The sequence below is a fragment of the Triticum aestivum genome, chromosome 3B, assembly GCF_018294505.1.
Source record: "Triticum aestivum cultivar Chinese Spring chromosome 3B, IWGSC CS RefSeq v2.1, whole genome shotgun sequence".
NCBI lineage: Eukaryota > Viridiplantae > Streptophyta > Magnoliopsida > Poales > Poaceae > Triticum > Triticum aestivum.
Window position 1 is genome coordinate 13,241,187 of NC_057801.1, and position 20,837 is coordinate 13,262,023.

The following is a 20,837-nucleotide window of genomic DNA, read 5'->3' on the forward strand; positions in this document are numbered from 1 at the left end:
TCTGTTGATCAACGAGCTAGTCAACTAGAGGCTTACTAGGGACATATTATGGTCTATGTATTCACACGTGTATTACGATTTCCGGACAATACAGTTATAGCATGAATAAAGACAATTATCATGAACAAGGAAATATAATAATAATCCTTTTATTATTGCCTCTAGGGCATATTGCCAACACAATGCTCCCATGGGTCCCGGTTCTGGACTGAACCGAGACTAATGGGCTGACCCGGCCTGGACCATTGCCCCCTTTTCTACTAGTGGTGGAGGAGGTTGGGGACGGCGAGAAGCCACGGCCGCGTGGGAAGACCAACTCCAAGAAGGAGGACAAGCGGGATGTGGCGTCGAATGCCTTGATCGCAACCGTGGAGGACATGATAACCAAGAAGGACTCAATGGAGGAGAAGCACCGGCAAAACAAGGAAGAACAAATGAACGCCTTCATGAAGATCCAAAGGAGGAGGATTGAAATGGAGGCGGAGAAGCAAACGACAATGCTTGAGATGGAGGCGGAGAAGCAAGCCAAGATGCTAGAGATCGAGGCCGCCAATGCCAACACCAAGGCGAAAGAAGTGGCTCTCGCTAGCATGATAACAGGGGTGGAGATCATGAAGGTGAATCTTAACACCGTGTTAGCAAGGAAGAGCCCGTGGTTTGAGAAGATGCAGGCCGACATGCTCAAGTTTGCCGACGAGTAACCTATGGCGGCGAGCACCACCCTTTTTTGTATGCCTGCAAGTGTGCTGGCATGACCACGGCCGCGATGGCGTTGTCGAACTTCCGCCCCTTTTTGTGTGCTGGCATGTGTGCCGGCCGCTGACAAGTGCGTCAGCTAAACTGTGTTGTGTTTTTCTGAAGCTGGCATTGTATGTCGGCGCTGGCATGTTGCCGGCATGAACTTCGAGCGACGACATGGCTGCTGGCATGATCTATGACCGCGGGTCTTTTTTAAAATTTACGTGCGGAGATAAAATGGGTTGCGGCCGTAGGGCACACTGTCGACCCAAATCTTAAAAAGGGGGGACGCCGAGCGGGCGGCCGATCCAAACGGACAAAAAGCGAACAAAAACGCCGTCCATGTGAGTCGGCCTTGGAGTTGCTTTAACCTTTAGAGTAAGTATAAACAGAGTCTTAATGCTGAAACCAAGTGAAAGCACAAGAATTTGCTGGGAAATTAAGGGCGGTGGTACTGGTGGCGGGAAACGTGTGCAGGCCGTTAGTTAACCTGCTGCCTGGCTACGTCCTAGGTAAGGGGGTTAGTGGTGGGCCACCTACACTGCTACAAGGGATCCATCCGCGATCCCCTCCGTTCTTCAGGTAGTGAGAATCTTTCTTTCAAGCTAATTAACTGATGGGATGGCACGATTAGCAGGCCACTGGTGTGTGTTCATGTAGCTGCACAGGAAACAAACTTGTGACCTGCCATCTCTGGTCAACAGGTGTCGTCGGTAAAAAGGAAAAAATCAGTACAACAGTTTACAGTTGACAGGACCAGGCACTGCCATTGCTTGCTGCGAAATGACCATGTACTACTTCCCTCCTGGTTTATCGGTCCTCTTTGTAATTCGTGCTAAATTTTGATCAAATATTTAACTGATAAAATATTAGTGCATGTCAACAAAAATTATATTGTTGAATTCGTATTTGAATATAGTTTTTAATAATATATTTCCTTATGACAATGTATGAATATTTTATTAATTAAATTTATGGTCAAAATTTGGTATATATTTCAATGAGGACCAATAAATCAGGACGGAGGTAGTAGTATGTACCTTGCATGCATACACACAGAGTTGTAACAGCAAGTCATACCTATGAAGATCCGAAGAAACCATGTGAGCATCTCCAATAGATAATGCAAATTTCGAGATGTAAAAGTAGACGTTGTATAATTTAGATCATTAAAAGTGCTTTTTACATCTAAAAAAAGAGGCAAAACTTCAACCGATGATATATATTGCTGATGTAGAAGTCCAACTGTAACAGATGATGTATTTGAAGATGTAAAACTAGTCGGAATGAGCGCCGGCGGCCGAGAGACGGGAGGAGCCCCCGCGGACCGAGCGGCGAGAGCCGGGAGGTCAATTTGGTCAGCAGCGCGGCTATGAATCAAGCAGCGGATTGGTCGCAGTGGGGCGACGACCGTGCGACACAAGAAGGTCGGGTCTGGTGGCGGAAAGGCAGCAGCGGTGCGGCGGAGGATGTGCGGCTCGAATCCGACGGTGGCGGGGGGAGCTCAAATCATCCGGCGGCGATTCGGCAGCAAAGAAGCGGCCAATTCGATCAATTTGGAGGCGGGCAACAGAGGAGCAACAGCGGAACAGGCGACGGCCTCCGGATCTGGAGGGGCGGTGGGCGAGCGACAGAAGTGCGGGGGGGGGGGGGGGGGGGGGGGGACTCAAATCAGCGGTCCTCAGCAACTACGGGAATGGTCGGCGTGGTCGGAGATGAACGGATGGGCGGCGGCAGAAATTGCCGGCAGCGGAGGTTAGCGGGCGACAGGTGCCAGACTGAACGAAAATGAAGACGGTTGGGCAGTTGGCGCCCGACCGGCTGTTGTACATCTCTTAGAGGTGGAGATGTAAAAAACTTTGCATCTACATCATCTGTTGGAGGTGAGTTTTTGGCCTCAGAGATATATAAATTAGTTGTTTTATATCTATCTATTGGAGATGCTCTAATGTCATGAGTTTACTTGTCCATTCTTACTTGAACCACTCTGACTTGGTCTCAACTCCAATACATAACCCCCTAAAAGGGGTTGAAACCAATAATAAAAGAGAAAACGGGGATTCCTGAAAGCAGCGTGGAAGGCTTTTGGAAAGTGAGAAGAAATAGTAGTGCTAGAAAAGAGCAGGAGTAACAGTGAAGTTGTTGTGAGGTGAGGTGATACACTGACAGATGCATACTTATTCCACCCTCTCCTCCTCCTCCTCCCTGCTTGAGTTGCCTCTCTTCTAATTTAAATCCCAGGGGAAGGAAGGAAGGAAGGAAGGAAGGAAAAGGAGGAGGAGGTGGTGAGTGATCGAGTGAGCCTTTCTCCATTGCGCTTCTCCTTCCCTTGGCTTGGCCTCCATTGTTTTCTTACATCCCCCTCCACTCCATCTCTTGCTTCCCAAGCCTTAACCCCTTCCCCTTCCCTTTCCCTCCCTTGCCTTAGCCATTAACCACGCCCCAAATCCAACCTTCAAAGCTTTCCTCCTCCTCCTCCTCCTCCTGCCCGCCGTCTTTGGGCGATAACTAACCTCCGCAAGGTAAACATTTCCTCTACTGCTCATTTTCGTTGGGTTCTGCTGCTGCTGCTCATTTCTAATATAACCCATATTCAGACAGACCACTGAAACCTCAGAGGCCTCTTCATTCAGTCAGTTGATCTCTTCTTGATTTCTCCCTTCTCTTCTCTAGGTGAGTTTCTTGGGTTTGGCTCTCGATTCATTGTCTCTCGTCCCCCCTTGCTCGGTGGTGTATTATTTTCTGCTCCAAAGAATAATAATAATATTAAAGCTGTCTACAGCGCTTTGATGCGACGAATGTTTTATGCATATGCACGCGACACGACACTCGCCTTCCTTGCGTTTCCCGTCCAAAACTTCAGAGAATTTTGGCCTCTTCTTGGCCTCGATGCCGATGCTACCCGCCACTGATTCCAGCTGCTTCCAATTAACAGAAGAAAAAAATGGCTTTATCAACTCCCAGTTTCTTGCGGTTATCAATTTCTTTAAACACGCTCGATGATGCCAGCGGTTGGCGCCGGCGCCGGCGACTTCCTGACTGACAGAATAAATACCAGAAGCAGCAGTTGCATATTCGCGTTGCATTCCCCTGCTCTGCAAGCCTGCAACTGCATGCCCGAGACAGACAGAGTGTGCAGGCCGCCATGGATGATCGCCTGATGTGTGCTTGCAGGATCCATGGGTGAACACCTCGCGCTGCTGGTGGACCGCCTGCTCACGGAGTCCACGCTGGAGGCGGCCATCGTGAGCAGGAAGCAGGCTGAGCCGGAGGACGCGCCGGCGGCGATCGTCTACTGCTGTGACATCGCCGCCGCAGGCGGCGACCCGAGCAAGATGGTGGAGTGCAGGATCTGCCAGGAGGAGGACTGGGACACCGGCATGGAGGCCCCCTGCGCCTGCCGCGGCAGCCTCAAGGTAATTAAGCACAACAATGTTCAGAACGCCTGATTATTATTATTATTCCCCTTTTAGTTGAATTTTGCAGTAATTTAACTTCGTTGGCAAAAAAAAAAGGATTCACAAAAGCTGCAGAAGTTTTCTGATATGGGGTGGGAAATTTGATCATTTGTTAGTAAATAAATTGGTTTCCAACTTTAATTTTGGGTGTCTATTTTGGTGTTCAGTACTATACTGGTGGAGTGTAGGTTTGACTTGCCATGAGGAATTTTTGTCATTTTTGGTTGGGGTTCGATGCAGTAGGTTGTATCTGATTAAAGTATCAGGAAAGCTCAGTGACAGATTTGATGATGAAATCAACCTTGTTTGCCTCAATGTAGCTTGCAAGGCAATGCCTAATGCTGGCCTTCCTCTTTGGATTGTGACATAAATAGACATATAGTGCTGAAAAGTAGTAGAAGTGAGTGTGGTTTTGACTTGCCATGAAGAAGTGTTGATATTTGTTATGGTTAGGGTTAGATGCAGTAGGTTCTATTAGTTAAGTAGTACTATGTGAAAAAGGGTCAGCAATTTCAGGATGAAATCCACTATGTTTGCCTAAATTGTAGCTTGGAAGGTAGTAGTGCCTAATGTTGGCCTTCCTTTTGGGATTGTGACATGTATATATAGTGTGTGCAAAAAAAATCTAAATAATAATGCAAAATAAGAGTAGGTGTTTTGTATTCCCAAAGTTGGAAGCAAGGGGGAGAGCTATATCTATAGACCATCATCACACAATGCGTGAGACAACTACCTACAGACACCATGTTCCACGCAGGGTCAAATGTAGGAGAGACTTTTAAGAAACATTCTGGCCTTTTGTCCTTTTTTGATGATCCATTATCATCATGATAGAGATATGCTTGGAATCGACTAAGAAGACACCGTATTTCGGTTGATTATACCGGTCGATTACATTGGATTAAACTCTTACCTTTTTTTTTTTCCTTGTTGCAGTACGCGCACCGAAAATGCATCCAGCGCTGGTGCAACGAGAAAGGCGACACCGTCTGCGAAATATGCTTGCAGGTAAAAAAACAAACAAAAATTGCCTATCTACGCGGTCCAGTATTTTTGTTTTGTTGAAAAAACAGGTAAGCATGTGTACCTTTAATCTTATGAACTCCCTGTTTCTGCAGCAATTCAGGCCAGGTTACACTGCCCCACAGCAGCTGTTCCACTATGGAAGCATACCAATGAACTTCAGGCAGGCAGTCATTTCACAAGCTTTTTCCTGATGCAAAACCATGGTGATATTTCTGCCTGTAAAACGTCTCTCGTGTCCACAGGGGGAACTGGGAAGTTGCGCGGCACGATCTCCACGACTCGCAGGTCATAACAATGGTGCCCTCGGAGCGCGACTTCATGGACGAGTACGACGACTACTTTCCGGTCAGGACGAGGAGCAGCGCCATGTGTTGCCGGACAGTCGCCATCATTGTGAGTTCATCAGAAGTTCAGAACAGGCTGTGTTTTGATCCATGAAGGGTTTATAATTAACAGACAGCTATGTCATTGTGATCCAACAGTTCCTGGCCCTCCTGGTTCTCCGGCACACTCTCCCTCTCATGGTCGGCGGCGACGGGGAGTACTCGTTTGCTCTGTTTTTGGTAAGATCTATGGCTAACATTTGTGTTCATTACATCACACAACACCAGCATCTTCAGACTCTTCTTTAACAAAGTCTGATCTTGTTCTTGCATAGCCTCTGATCTTGAATTTTACCATTTTTATGGGGGCGGGAAAAAAACAGCTTCTTGTGCTGAGAACCGCCGGAATTCTGTTTCCGATCTTGGTGATGGTGAGAGCAATGGCGACCTTCCATCGTCGTCGCCGCCAACAGGTAATTCCATCGTTGACGATCAGCCATTGTTGGGTTTGGAACCTGCTCAGGTGTAGTGATCCTGATACCAGTCAGCAGCAGAAGACTGATACAAGTTTCACTTGCACTGCAGAGTTGTGCGTATACTATTTTCTGATGCATAACTCTGGGGTCTAGATCACTTGATACTGCAGGGAAACCAGGGAACTTACATGTTCTTCTCGGACACCGAGGACGAGGACGAGGAGGAAGAAGAGGATGCCGAATCCGATCCTGCGCGGCCTCGCTACCAACCACGCCTTATCCCCGTCTACTGACACCATACAAGTCGGCGCGGCGTCAGTGTGGTTAACAGAAGCAAAGATCCCAAGAAACAGGGAGAAAGATACTGATGTAGCAGGATAGTCTGAAGCCACTCGCTTCTGTGTGCACAAGAAATAGAAGAATGTAGAGGCTCTGTACATACCACAATACTGACCCAGACGATGTAACTTGTGAGCTTCTCTAGCTCTCCCATGTACTCGAGAGATTGCCTAAAATTACTTGCAAAATGCATGGAATTACAGGCCTGTATCTGAGCCGGTGATCCTGCAACTCATGCTTGATCTACAGTTCTTTGGTTTGTCTTACTGACATGTGCATGGACTGTTGATCAGTTTTCTGAGCATACAAATTTCTGTACATCTGATTGCAACATTTGCTTGACAAGATTTCAAAGTTCAAACAGTACAGTACCGCGGTATACCCAGCCATAACAAAGCACCACACTAGCGAATAACGTATCCGACGAGGTAAATTATCATCCATAGAAGAGCAGCTGTCCTGGGGTACATTGTTACTCACAGGTCTGATAAGTTAGGGGCAGAGAGGGGGGCAGGGATACATATACATATATTTTTCATGTATGCAGGAAAGCAACGGTGGCGATGCAAACACCATCGACGTTTGGGTAAGCTTGGACATGGTCGAGGTACTTGAACACCACAGCATCGCTGGCCAGCGCTCCTTCAGATAGTGTGGCGCCTAACTTTCTCTGGTTGAAGTTCTCCACCTCCTGCACTAGCTCATCCTTCGTCCTGCTGCAGGATGTGATGACCTACACATATGCACAGGTAACATCAGAGGACAATCCATTGGTTTTCGCTTAGACATCTTTCTCAAATGTTAATTTTACTGTGAATGTACTGCTAACAAATGCAATGGAAGTACTGACCAGTATGCCACCAGGGGAAACCAAGCTAGCCACTGACTGCCAATACATCATTCTGAAATGCATCAACAGAAACAAATTATAAATGGAAGCAACCAAGTGATCCCATCCTTTTGTCTAAACAAATTCAGGAAATTCAAAGTGTTAAACCACAGCTATGAGGATTTATGATAATATCACTCATAAGGATTAAGGTACATTTGAACACCTAAACATGCATTTACCTCTTTACAGGTCCATCAGGGTGGAGCCCTATTGCATCCAGAGTTCCTTCATCCATCACAAGTTCAAATCTCCTCTCCAACTTTGACTCCAGAACATCATCAACCTGCAAACATAAAAAGGTTCATAAATCTGAAAAGGTTCTTTCTTCATCTTTCAAGTACGGGGACACTGTTCAACATCACATACTGAAGCACAAGAAGGCGCAAAAAATGTGGAAATGAAATACGATCATGTAATGTGAACGTCTAATGCTCCACCGAGCAACTCACCAGGAAATTAATGTGCTCAAATCCATCACGAATTGCGAGGTTTCGAGCAAGCTCAATTGCGGCTTCACTATAGTCAATGCCAGTTAGATCAGAAAACCTGTATATTTACATGACACATCAGTACTGCCAAGAGGTGTTAATAGTGAGACAGGCTAAATGCATAAAGGAATTTCTCTTATGTACGAAAACCTACTAACGCCATAGAGACGCCTTTCGAAAGGAACAGGAGACTGCCAGTGCCAGCATAATCTTCCTCAAAGGACTATTTCAAAGTATATTATATGCTGTTTTAAAAGACAGCTCCATTATGATAATTGAGAATCATATGATACTCCATATCTTTTAACATGTCATACATAGACAAGATAAATAAATAGGGACCACCTACCATCAACTTGCCACTAATTGCGACAATCACATAGGCATCCAAATCTCGGTATTCTCATAAAAACATGGGAAGAAATAAAATTTAACCACAACAATCTAAGCCATAAAATGCCGTGGGATGTCTCACAAACATGTGGATCCTGGGATCATCGATCAGTAAGACATCCAGAGCCATTTTGTGTAATCTTCCTAAAATCGTATGCTTTGTTTATGTAGGGCATACAAATCCAGGACCAAAAAGACAATCGATCTAGTAAACATTATGAAAAGCCATTCATCGCCAGAGTATTGAAGTTGATAACAGTAATATTCATGTCAAGATTAGGTTTGGGAAATGGAAACCAACAAGCTAGTCAGTGTCCTGTTTCCACAGCATACCCTTGTTTTGCAAGCTGCTGTAAGAGTCGTCCGCTCCCGGTTCCTATGTCAAGTACGCTGCATCCGGGCAAATCCTTGCTGGAGCATAAGTTTTTTGTCCAGCCTACAAGGACATCCATGGCCTCGGTGCCAAACCTGTAACAGATGCCAACCAGACAGTCATTTCACTTTGAAATCTTCAAGCAAGAGAAACTCTACAGAATCGCCGACTATAGATAGCTGCAAGAAACAGCTCGTCTGTCCAAAACAGTGAACAGGTAGAGAAAAAGAACCACGCTATGAGTTGTGATATTCATTTGGCCAATGGGCAGTGTACACAAGCTTGTATCAGCCAAACTACGATAGAAAACAATACTTGCCCATATTTGCTGATATCAGACCTCGTTGCTTTATGGAAAACGCTTGGCTTCTACCGGCAGATCGCACGCGAGCATCCGCCGGCTCATTCGTACGACACGTGTCCTGACCAAGCGGTCTTTTTTTTCTTTCTTTCGCTCAACGCGGCCGCTGCTCGCTGCTCACTACGTTGAGTTTCCGCAGCAAGGTCTCTGTTGCATAAACTGCAACAAGGCCTATGTTGCACAAAAAAAATGCAATGAGACCTCTGTTGCAAAAAAACTAAATTGCAACAAGACCTCTGTTGCAAAAAATAAACTGAAACAAGACCTCTGGCAAAAAATATCTTGCAAAAATTTCTGCAACATGACCCGTGTTGCAGGAATTTCCCGCAACACGACCTGTGTTGCAATGATAAAAAGGGTTGCAATGATAAAAAGTGACACTCGATCGCTCAATCCATCAAATCCGACGACTCGCGAAAAAGATCCGCCGGCCGACGCATAGCAGCGCCCTTGCTTTGTTCTCAAATATTTTCCCACGAGAAAGGCAAGTCTGAGAAAGGCAAGAAACAGCTGGCTGTCCAAAATAGTTATCAGACAGAGGAAAAGGATAACACGATCAGTTGTGATTTTCATTTAGCCAACGGGCAGCGTACACCAGCTTATACCAGCCAAACTCCAATAGATAACCATATTAGCCCATAATTCCTGATACCAGATCTCATTGCTCTGGTTCAAAAAAAAATTCCCACGAGAAAGGCAAGTCTAAGCGGCATGCGTCGCGTTTGTTTTGCATTTATTAAGAGGCAGCAGAGCACCTTGATTGCGCTCCTACTGCTCTTGCCATGATGCTAACAAATCTAAAAACCTAAATGCTCATGATTCCATCAATTAAGATTCAATATCAGGTTGATTGCCCTCCTTACTGCTCTTGCCATGATGCTAACTAAGCTACAACCTAAATGCTCGTGACTCCATTGGTTAAGATTCAACATCCGGTCATGCGGAAAATATGTTGCTCTAACTAAATCTTAGCGCATGTAGACAAGTTCAGCGCGCGGGCGGCAGCTTTAGGGCCTTCTCCCTGTGCTCGCAAAAACAGCAAGTATAAATCTTACCAGTCATCCGCGTGGCTGCGTTCATGGTAATTAGCTAGGTCTTCGGCGTACGCGCCGTCCTGGTAATTGTGCAGGCCCAGCATCGGCGGCACGACGTCGGGCACATCCTTGTCAAAGCTGCTCAAGATCAACAACAACAACAACACACAATTTCGATCCACTCAGCAGACAGACTAAAAATTGTGCAGTTCGGGAGGGGGCGGAATGCAATTGTGTGGGGAGATCGACCGATGGATCGGTGGACTCCCCCAAATCAGACAGACGGAAGGGAGGAACCAGATCGCGGCGGATCGGCTGGGCGGGCTGACCTGAAGTCGGAGGAGTGGTGGGCGCTGAGGGAGGAGGAGCAGGCTGAGGGCGCGGCGGCGGAGGCGGCGGAGGAGGAGGCCGAGGAGGGGCAGGAGGCGAGGAGCACCTCGGCGGTGTCGGCGTAGCGCTGCTCGTCGTCGAGGGTGCTGCCGTAGTCGCTCTTGATGGACCAGGAGTCGGCCGCCACGGAGCGGTCGTCGTCCGACGCCATCTCGCCGGGGGGCCCTCCCCCTCCCCCCGCGGCCGCGGCGGGGGGCCCGCCCCAGACCCCGGTCCCCAGCATCCGCGTCGGGAACATCTCCGGGTCCTCCGGCGGCCACCGTATCCCCGCCATGCCCGCGCGCCCGCCCGCTCGCCGGAGATGGACGCCGGAGCGAGCGAACGAACCCTAGCTCGCCGGTGCGGTGCGGTGCGTGTCGGTCGGGGTGGAGGGAGGGAGGGAGGAGTCGCGTGTGCGCGTGCGTCTGGGTCCGAGACGGAGGGAGGGAGCGGGTTGGGCCCGCGTGTCGGTGTGGGAGCTGGGCGGAATGGGGCGCGTGGTGTGGCGGGGTAGGGGAGGCTGGGGGGGTGGGTCGATGACGTGTGGGCCCGGCGGTGTAGTGGGCCGTGTGGTGGCAGTGACGTTTTGGGTGGGACCGGTGAGGTGGAGGCTGGTGTCCTTAGCGGGTGGGAGACGTACGGGAGTTGAATGGAAGGCCGTTGGCCGTTGGGGGACGGACTGGGCTTTTGGCATGGGCATAAATGTGATCGCCCATGACCATATGAAAATTACCTAAAAAAAAACATACGAAAAATCCTTGAAAATACCCCCCCAAAAAAAAGAATCCCTGAAAAAACTATGAAACTGTTACACCAACCCAAAACATGTTTTTTCATCACTAGAGTTATAGTGATATATTTTCATTCTGGACGATGCACACAGGTGGTTACGCACAATAACACTATTGGTATAGCCGCACGGGGTATCTTTCGTGGTAATTTTTTACCCCAAAATGGCTCTTAAGGGCTACCGTGATACTACCTCTATAGCTAATATAAGATGTTTTTACGGTTCAATTTGTTGTCCCCTCAAACTTTGCCCCAAGCTCTAGCTCTCAGTTTGTGAATTTCACCGACACGTAAGGCTCACTCATCGGTGTGTGAGATCATGTTCCTTTATTTTTCTTTTCCCCTTTTGTATTCCGTGAGTCCCCCGCAATGCACGAATAGGGAACCGGGGAGGCGATCTCTCCTCCTCGACCTCACGAAGGAAGTACTCCTCCTCAAGGTGGGTGGATGTGCAGGAATTCTACATGAAGGGGCGATGACGCACATGGAGTGGTTGTGGGAGGGGGTAATGCATCCCGGGAGATCTAGACGACGATGGTGCCGCAGGGGGAGGGGGCAACAAGCACGGGTGTTGTGTGTGTGTGGGGGGGGGGCACAAGGGAGTATGTCAGTGACACCGCCGTCACGTGAGCCATATGTGAGGGAGGGCGCGGGGCAAAAGTTATTCTCAACAATGTCATTGGTGGATGGATAGGGGATTGTAGTGTAGGGGCCTTAACAGTTTGAGGGGGCGAGGGTCAGGATGGGAATGGGTCATGTCGGCCCATCCGGTCGCTGACCCGACCCAAAAATTTAAGGCCAATGGGTCCTGTGGGTCGGTCTCAAACGAGATTTGGGTAAACAGAGCCGGCATCAGCTGCCTGGGTGGGTCAGCCGGGTCGGTCGACCTTATAGTCATAATCTGACAACAACTGCAATCTTGGGCGCGACGGCGTTGTCGTAGGATCCGATTTCGCGACACATTGTGTCGTATAATTTTGGGCGAATGCTCACATATATGAACAACAAAATTGTCTTGATATGTTTCAGCAAGATGCGCACGTACAAAACCACAACCAGATGGCTTTATTTTTTCTATTAACCACATATTAGAAATCTTATTAATTTTTACATTAGGCGGATTCCATCAAACCTTGCCTAATTTTAACATCTCGTTTCTCGACAAGTCAATGCAAAGAAAAATTTTGAGTCTGACCCGAAATACCCATCGGGCCAATAAGTTCATTGACTATTCTTTATATGGCCCGACCTATGGCATCTTAAAATTGGCCTTGGGGGCACAGGGGATGGGTCCAAGGTCAGGGCCGTGCTGGGCCATTCCGATCGTGGGGTGGGGGAGGGGGGCTCCCGTTTTCAAGACCACCAAAGATGAATCCTCAAAAAGACCAAAGAACCTAGCACCGTTTGGTGAAGTTATGGATGTTGTAGTCCCCGAAATATCCGATGATGTTGAGATGGTCCCTCTGGCACACTACTCCAGACCAACACAACATCGGATGAAATGTACGTGAAGAAATAAATATAAGAGTGTTTAGATCATTACTTTAGTTACTAGTAGAATGCCCGTGCGTTGCCACGGGCTTCTGAAATATCTTGGTGAAGTTATATAAATATAATGTATGCTAAATTTCACAGGTAGAGATAATATAACACGATCACAAATGTATAAAAAATGAAGTCCACTAAAAATGGCAAATTGACAATATATACATATAAAGTGACGATTCAACTAAAAACCATGTCTGGCAAGCTATCTAAAAAAAGGCATCGAGCGCTCCAGAATTTTCCTCGAGAAGCTGTTGGCAGGCGGCGACGGAGCTGAGGATTTTAGGTCAGGATGGTCCAATGGACATAATTTTTTTGTACCACGAATGCAAAATATCCACATACTGGTATATGATTTGCCAAAAGCACATATTAATAGGGTCTTGCAAAGCACACGAAAAATCATGGTTTAGGTCCTAAATTTGCCCAAAAGAAAATAACACACCTTATTTGTCGGGGAAGTCTTGATTATAACATTCTCATTTACTCTGAAGAAAGCATATCACTTAATGTATGTGATGCAATGTCTTCGGTTCTCTTCATTTTGCAACAATTATACAATAAAAGGAATTTCAGTTTACCAATTGTCAGTTCAAATGAACTCAAATCATTGAGCTCAACTTATCAAATCCAAGTTGCGAAAAACTTTAAAGTTTGCACTCACGGCTAAACTTGTTCAAACTATAAAGGTGAAATTATATTTTACCTAAGGGATTTGGAAATCATACTTCGAATTAGAAGAGATGTGAAGTCCGTGGAGAAGTGGAGCTCCTTCCTTAACCGATGCGGCGCTGTGCGCTGCCTCCGGGCTCTGGTGCATAGTCTACCTCCGCCTTGCGTCTTGTTAGTGCCGCCGGCCAGCTGGCCGCGGGTCGCCGGCTCACCGGTCGGCGATCACCGCCTTGCTAGATGCTAGGGCTTCTGTATCTTTGAGATTGGCCAATCTTGTGTCGCCCTGCGTCGGTTCGAGTCTTCCAGCGGTTCAGCGTGCGACGAGAAAAAAATTCAAAGGATTGTACGAGCTACTCTCTCCGTTCGGAAATATTTGTTGGAGAAATAGATGTATGTAGATATATTTTAACTATAAATACATCCATTTTCATCCATTTCCGCGACCCCTAATTACGCACAGAGGTAGTAAAAAGGAGAGGAAACGAACGATCTGATCGTGCAGACGTGGTCCTGTTCGTGACTTGTTGGATTTGGGCCTTAACCCAACTCTTTTTTCACATATTGTAGCGAGGTAATGGGGCGCATCACAGGGTGGTCCATGGACCACCCTGGCCACCCCCTGTGGCTACGCCACTGACTCCACAGCCAGTCCACTCTCTGAACGTCATCTACTCCCCTGCCCGTGTCGCCCTCCTCTTCCCCGCATCGCCGCCGGCCGCCGGCCTCCGCCCTCACCCCCGCTGGTCGCCGGCCTCCGCCCTCACCCCGTAGCTGCCGGCCTCCGTCCTCACCTCCCACTGCCGCGCCCTCTCATCCCCTCCCCTGTTCTCATCAGAAAAGAGAAGTGGCAGATCGAGAGATCAGGCAGCGGCCAGTCAACTCCTCTCCCTCGGCCGCGGAGTTGCTCCCAACAGGCCACCCGGACCCGTCCGTCCTCGAGCGTCTCCTCCGCCTGCTCGCCTCCCGCGGCGTCTTCTCCGAGCACACAGCCGACGGCAATCGGAGGCGGTACGCGCTGACCGCCCTGAGCACTTCGTGCGCGCCCACGCCGGCGTCCCCGCCCACGCCTACTACGGCCAGTCCACACCGACGGCGATCAGATGCAAGCACAACCGGCTCCCTCTCTCCCACCGCCGCCCCCTCCCATCCCCTTCCTCCACTCATCCGACGATGTGGACTGGGATTACAGGTTCACTGGCATTTGCAGTGTATTGACATTGTCATTGTGGTTTCAGTAGAAATGACCTTCTTCCTAATTAGTAACAGAGATCAAAGTTAATATATTTGTGATATTTTCGTGTAATATTATTGTTTGCAATGAGACTACTCGGGAATACAGAGTACTGTGTTTTTTTATAACTGAAGAGGGAGTATAAATCGTGCAGTGAGTACAGTATAGATTGAGTATAAACATGACAACCTACTGTGATATTTTAGCAGGCATCATATTCGCGATGGTCTGCAAGCTATCATTATTCTCATATGTGATATTTGATTTTAGTGGTGCCATTTTTGTTCCCCTTATAAAAGCTGTGATGTGCCAATTGACAGTTTAATAGTTGTTTCACTTGGCAGGCCAGAAGGTGGTTTACAATATTTTTGTTATATTCTAGTAATACTGAAAAATGCCCACAGCACAGCTTATGCAGAGAGCAAGTGATCATTGTTCTTTCTCCCGTCTGTCCTAATCGCTAATTCACTAGAATCTTAATGTGCAGACTGATATAGAAGCAAAGTGTTTCAAGGCACATAAATCCAATGATGAGAGTGGTAGTTTCAGAAAAGATGCTGAAGCTGATTCAAGAAATGCTACTAAGGCTGTTGATCAAAATCCTCCACCACAAAAGCAAGGTTTCATCCATGTGAGGGCAAGAAGGGGTCAAGCAACTGACAGCCATAGCCTTGCAGAAAGGGTCAGTTCAATGCACAATTTTCAGTTTTGACTATTCTGAATGTATTCTTTTTGAATTTGCGTATTCTTATACACCCCATGGATACACATTCACACTCCCCATTACAGAAGCTACAAATCTGGTCGCTGAAAGTCTACTTTTTTTGACGGGCACGGCGTGAGAAAATAACCAAGCGGATGAAAATTCTCCAAGACCCTGTCCCTGGATGTAATAAAGGTGCATATTAATCTCAACAATTATATATTTTTTATGTTTACATTCTGTCCCACCAATGTCCAGATATGTATTGAAAAGTAAGGATTATAAAATTCAATTAGGGGGAAATAAGAGACTATACAGAGACCTCCACATATGATAAATAATATAAAGATGTAGTTTCGATATTGTGTGGTGGTCCAGTATCGCACCCTTTGGAAAAAAATTCAGGGAGGTATTTGGGTCCAATCTGTAACATCAATCCAGTGTGGTATATCATTGCTGCTTTCACCACCTGTACCATTAATCCAGTGTGGTATATAATTGCTGCTTTGCTCATCTGTACCATCAATTATCGAAGAACCAACGGCCACATTTCATTGTTGATTAACAGTGACTAATTTAACTTGAGATGCAAATAACCCATTGGTGTAACTGTAGTTCTAATACCAAAGATAGTCTCCGGTCATGATCAAGCAACCAGAGTTGTTCTGCTTAAGGGAAATAAATAACATAGTAAAAATAAATAAATAACAATGCCTGTGCCTGCTTTGGGGCCGCATCATAAATATTTCTCTCATGTAGAACACTCCAATGGAGTCTAGTTTTACAACAACAGAGTGACCCAGGCAGTGTGCTATATTTGTGTAGGAAAACAAAGCCGAGTTTAGATGTAGTAGATGATTGATTACAAAACAACAAAATAATAATATACATAAGCAAACCAGCAAAACGAAAAATAATGTCACATACTGTAAAATTTCGCAACTTGCAAAGTCTCAAATTCGAGGCAATATTATTATTATATGACTTGTAGTATAAACATAATAAAGTTCAATTGGTAACATCGAAAGATAGAGATCTGTACAAGAACACCGAAGAGCACCAAATTATATGTAGCATAAGAGTAAATCCCTGTCATATATAAGAGCGGACCTCAGCCTGTAAGGACTTCCTTATAGACGATGTTCTTCATCGAGGTCTGTAAGGACAAGGCAGGTCTTTTTCGCTTCTTTGGTTTACTGCTTTGCTTCTTGCCATTCTCCTTCTCTTTCTCCTTCTCAATGAGGATCTTTATGTTTCTCTTCGCGGTGGCTCGAGACAATGCGACATAGAGTTGACCATGAGAGAACACCGGATTAGGTAGGTACACGCCAACGATCGGAATCGTCTGTCCTTGAGCCTTGTTAATCGTCATAGCAAAGCTAAGCCTTACAAGAAATTGCTTCCTCTTGAACTTGAATGGAAACATGTCGTTGTCAGACGGGCATAGGGGTATTCGAGGAAGGAAAACCCTCCTACCCGCATGCTGTCCAATCACGATTTCTGCGTCGATGGCGTTCCTCTGGAAACCTCGCACCACAAGCCTCGTCCCGTTACACAGACCATTAGCCGGATCAATGTTCCTCAGAAGTATGACAGGGCAGTTGAGCTTCAGTTTGAGTGCATGCGGAGGCAGACCGTTGGGAGTCAATCCATTAAGGAACTCGGGAGCGTAGTAGCCATATGGGTCGTCCTCTGCACTGTCAAAGCTATGGTAGATTACTTCTTCTCCCCGAAAACGCTCTACCATGCGTATGTTTATCTTGTCGACGTTGTCGTTCGTGGTGGAGAGAATTGCGCGTGAAGTCATGTAATTCGGATCGGTCATGTTGTCATCTAGTCTCGGAAACACATGGTCAATCAGCTTCTCCAAGTCGTCACCCTCGCCTGTAGACGGCACACAAATATCTTCAGGGAGTCGTATGTTTCCTTGTTCGTCAACTTCCTCGGTGCCATTGCCTACCCTTAGCAAGTAATCCGCAAACCAGGTGTCATTATGAGCCCTCATGTTGGTGACAAGCCTTAGCTGGCGCATACCCTTCCAGAGGTGTGAACTTCGAAGGGTTGCATCGATTATCTGACCCCGGGACCCCCTCCTGACGACCGGAAGCACCTGCCTAAAGTCCCCGTCAAACACAACAGTTTTTCCTCCAAAGGGTCGGTCCCGTCTTCCCGTGATGTCACGCATGCTGTTGTCCAGTGCCTCGACCGCCTGTCGCTTAGTCATGGTGGCCTCGTCCCATAGTATCAATGAGGCCATCCTCAGTAGCTTGGCAGTACCACTCTGTTTCGTGAAGGTGCATGAGGCGCCATCGTCGCAGCTCAATGGGATCTTGAACCTCGAGTGGGCAGTCCTGCCTCCAGGCATGATAGAAGCGGCGACGCCTGACGTCGCGGTAGCGATAGCGATGTTTCCCTCACTTCGAACCTTGGCGAGCAGCGCCCTGTACAGGAAGGTCTTCCCTGTACCTCCCGGTCCATCAACAAAGAACACACCCCCATCACCGCGTTCAACAGAAGCTAGTATCTCGTCGTATGCAGCCCTCTGCTCCAAGTTTAGCGACGAAGCCAATTTAGTGTCGTTGATGTCAAAATCGACGTTGGATTCCTCGATCACTTCTCTGGCCTCGCCCTCGGTTGGGTCGAACGCATCGTCAATGCATGGAAGAGCGAAATCAGATATGTCTTTGCCCATGGACTGCAACATACCCCTAATGTCAAGCAACACCATCTGTTCCACCTCAATCGGGCATGTGTGTGATCGCCGATAGTCATCAGACATAGGCTCGAAGTGCCTATCCCATAAACCACGCACGTCGCCTGGCTCACGGTGCACCAAAATTGTTGCAAAGAGCCTCCTGAGCGAACAAGGCATCGCCCACTGCTCTGCCTCGGTAAGACAATTGTCGAGCGTGTTATCTGCCTCGATGAGTCCCAACCTTTCGGCAGCCTCTCTAAAGCTCCCGCATAGCCTACCGTCCACGGTGAGCAGGTCCTCATAGGATGTCTTGCCAGCAACATGGTTTAGTAGGACACGCAGATAGTATCGCTCCCCCTCGGCAGGATTGGCAGACACAATTCAACCTATCTGATAATGCTTCACCCGCTCTTTCCAATACTTCTTACCCTTCTGCCATGTGAACCTTCCAGGAAAATCCTTGTACAATATATTCCTAGCCCACGGGTGGTTTTGGTTAGCTTTGAAATACTCTGTCAACATGGATTTGGAAGCTTTCTCAGAGGCGACTACGTCGGTCAAGTGAGCTTGCTCATTGAATGCCACCCTGTGCATATTCGGGAGATGAAGAGGCAACTGTAGGACAGGAGGGTCATTGGCACACAAGGGGAAGCCAAATATCCTCCACATCGCCTCTGGAGGAGTAACCCACCTCGCGTCTATGTATCTTTTGATCTCATCAATGTTACCATCAGCGTCGGGCTGGTCGATGCTGAAAGAAGCCCTATCATGGCCCTTGTATATGTACTTGTAAAGGTATTTGACGGCCTTTATGCTGGAGCAAACCTCAACATTGATGTGGCAATTGAACATCCGCAGAAGGTAAGGGTTATACGGCACAACCCATCTGTTGTCCAACATTTTACCCCGGACCTTAGCTTGCCGACCATTATCTCGACGACGATAAACAGGGTATGAGTCCTTGCCTTGTGCCGTGTTTTCATTGAACGGCCGCGGGTATCTGCACTTGCACTCATTCTGTTGCATGCACACATTTTTGGGGTTGAGAGCACCGCATGGTCCATGCATCATATGTTTCACCACCAAGGTGTGGAGTTCAGGATACTTTTGCTTGTCAGGGAGCTCGGCAGAAATGAGTCGGTTGTACTGCTCCGGAACGACAAGCTTATAGGCAGAATCCATGATCAACAAAAAGTGTGCGTGGGGGAGGCCCCTCTTTTGGAACTCGACTACGTATACATGTGCAACAACACCACCCAGGATATGCTGCTTGAACAACATCTCTTTCATAGCCTCTAGCTTCCCATGGAACACACGAGCCACAAGATCAGGTCGGTCTTGCGCTGTCTGACCAGGAAACAACTCATTTGTTATCTCTTCCCAGTTAGGGTTGCAGGTCATGGTCAAGAAGATGTCAGGCTTCCCGTAGGTATGGACAATTGCCATGGCATCCATATGCCTCCACTTCATGTCGCGGTCGCCACTTGGGTACGTTCCAGGTAGCACTATCCTTACTCCAACAGCGCTTGCACGGGTCTCCCCGGATGTAATTGCATCAACAACTCCTTTATACAGGTCGGCACGGATCTTTGTCTGGTTCTTCCTGTACCATTTCAACCTACAACTCTCAATTTTGATGTACATGTCCACCCCCCATTGCTGGAGCAATCGTGCTCCACAGAGTATGGGATCGAATATCCCAGGTCGTGTCTGGAGCATGTAACAGTAGTAGTCTCTCACTGAGACGCATAACCTGCTATTCCCCTCTGCACATGGATGAGTAACGCAGACATTAGGATTCATATGAGAAGTATACAATTCATGTAAACAACAGAATACGCATAAGGCTTACCTGCATCATCATCATCATCATCATCATCACCTCTACCTCTTGGTTGTTGCACAACCGGCCAAGGTACATCACGTTTAGGAAGTTTCGGGTGCCAACCGAGCTCCCCCCTTGGGTAGAAGAGTGGGTAAGAGAGAGGGTCATATGAGCTAGCCGTCACATGTATATTGTGCCTCTGGTTGTCATTCCCACAAAGTGTAATCCTACGATCGAACCTCTTTGCTAGGTCAGTGCCCTCCACCCAAATTGCAGCGACCTCAGATGACAGAGGTCTATTATACTTCCGTTGGTCTAGTCTCTGGTCAGTGTTGAGGTCTATCCTGTAATCGTCGAGGTTGTCCCTGTGCGCACCCAAACTCCTAAACTGCTGGGAGTACGGGTTCTCTCTGAGTATGTGCACTAACTTTCTCACGACATCTTGGTCTAATTGCTCGGTGGCAGCCTTGCGATGGGTTAGGCCTGGGTCGTCGTCATAGAAGTACAACTGTAGATGATCTGAACGTGATGTTGGACCGAAGGAATGAACGTTGTGGTAGATGGTGCCGTGCGCCCGGAACGTGTACACCCCACACTTCATGTTTGTGTAGCTTTCATCAAGGCTGACACCAAGGGTTGTGAACGAGAAGTGGCCGTTGAAGAACCGTATGTTCTCCCGAAAATGCCTTGAGTCCGCATCCATGCTAGACCAAAGCCTCATTAGCTCCGGGATGGGCTCCGGTTGCTTCAGCTCGATCTGCCCACTGCGACAGCAGAATCCCGGGGCCTCAGACACAAACTTCTTGGCCTTGCAGTGATCACAATTTGCGGCGTGCTTCAGGATGTGTGTGTGGTCAGGGAGGTTTGAGTAGACATAGTCCAATGGATCATGGTCGACATAGGTATTGTGACTTGAGTCTTCCAATTCGTCGTGCTCCATGTCATCAGTATCTGAGCCTGCAAACAAGGTTTATAATTAGTGTGATATTTCAAACCGGTGGATGTTGCTCAAGTGGGTGTACATACCTTCACCAGCAAACAGGTAATACTCATCGTCAAAGAGGCTATCAGGGTTGACATTATCATTCATGAGACGAGTAAGGTAAG

At 47.6% G+C, this 20,837-nt stretch overlaps 2 protein-coding genes across 6 annotated transcripts; one reads left to right on the top strand and one right to left on the bottom strand.

Annotated features, from left to right (window-relative positions):
* Positions 1 to 2,937: 2,937 nt before the first annotated feature.
* LOC123068248 (uncharacterized) lies at positions 2,938 to 6,570 on the top strand. 5 transcript variants are annotated; one of them, XM_044490760.1, is made up of 9 exons: positions 2,938 to 3,260; positions 3,336 to 3,411; positions 3,913 to 4,154; positions 5,133 to 5,204; positions 5,315 to 5,382; positions 5,465 to 5,615; positions 5,705 to 5,785; positions 5,929 to 6,018; positions 6,192 to 6,570. In XM_044490760.1, exons 3-9 carry the CDS (start codon positions 3,918 to 3,920, stop codon positions 6,312 to 6,314), a joined length of 822 nt encoding a protein of 273 aa, XP_044346695.1. In that variant the 5' UTR covers positions 2,938 to 3,260; positions 3,336 to 3,411; positions 3,913 to 3,917; the 3' UTR covers positions 6,315 to 6,570. The 5 variants fall into 5 exon arrangements, with proteins under 5 accessions (XP_044346695.1, XP_044346697.1, XP_044346698.1 ...); XM_044490762.1 differs by having other exon boundaries at positions 3,340 to 3,411; XM_044490763.1 differs by having other exon boundaries at positions 2,939 to 3,260; positions 6,131 to 6,570.
* Positions 6,571 to 6,765: 195 nt separating this feature from the next.
* LOC123068247 (EEF1A lysine methyltransferase 2) lies at positions 6,766 to 10,717 on the bottom strand. The gene is made up of 7 exons (XM_044490759.1): positions 10,231 to 10,717; positions 9,923 to 10,039; positions 8,467 to 8,601; positions 7,702 to 7,798; positions 7,432 to 7,535; positions 7,211 to 7,262; positions 6,766 to 7,093 (listed from the first exon to the last, which is right to left on the bottom strand). The coding sequence occupies exons 1-7, from the start codon at positions 10,563 to 10,565 to the stop codon at positions 6,896 to 6,898; spliced, it is 1,038 nt and encodes a 345-aa protein (XP_044346694.1). The 5' UTR covers positions 10,566 to 10,717; the 3' UTR covers positions 6,766 to 6,895.
* Between the last annotated feature and the right edge of the window lie 10,120 nt (positions 10,718 to 20,837).

Coding starts and splice junctions, on each gene's coding strand:
- LOC123068248 (XM_044490760.1), top strand. CDS start 3,918: ATGGGTGAACACCTCGCGCTGCTGGTGGACCGCCTGCTCACGGAGTCC. Junction 4,155..5,132: donor CCTGCCGCGGCAGCCTCAAG/GTAATTAAGCAC, acceptor TCCTTGTTGCAG/TACGCGCACCGAAAATGCAT. Junction 5,786..5,928: donor ACTCGTTTGCTCTGTTTTTG/GTAAGATCTATG, acceptor GGAAAAAAACAG/CTTCTTGTGCTGAGAACCGC.
- LOC123068247 (XM_044490759.1), bottom strand. CDS start 10,565: ATGGCGGGGATACGGTGGCCGCCGGAGGACCCGGAGATGTTCCCGACG. Junction 7,799..8,466: donor CAGCAGCTTGCAAAACAAGG/GTATGCTGTGGA, acceptor GTAAATATACAG/GTTTTCTGATCTAACTGGCA. Junction 7,536..7,701: donor TTGAGCACATTAATTTCCTG/GTGAGTTGCTCG, acceptor TTATGTTTGCAG/GTTGATGATGTTCTGGAGTC.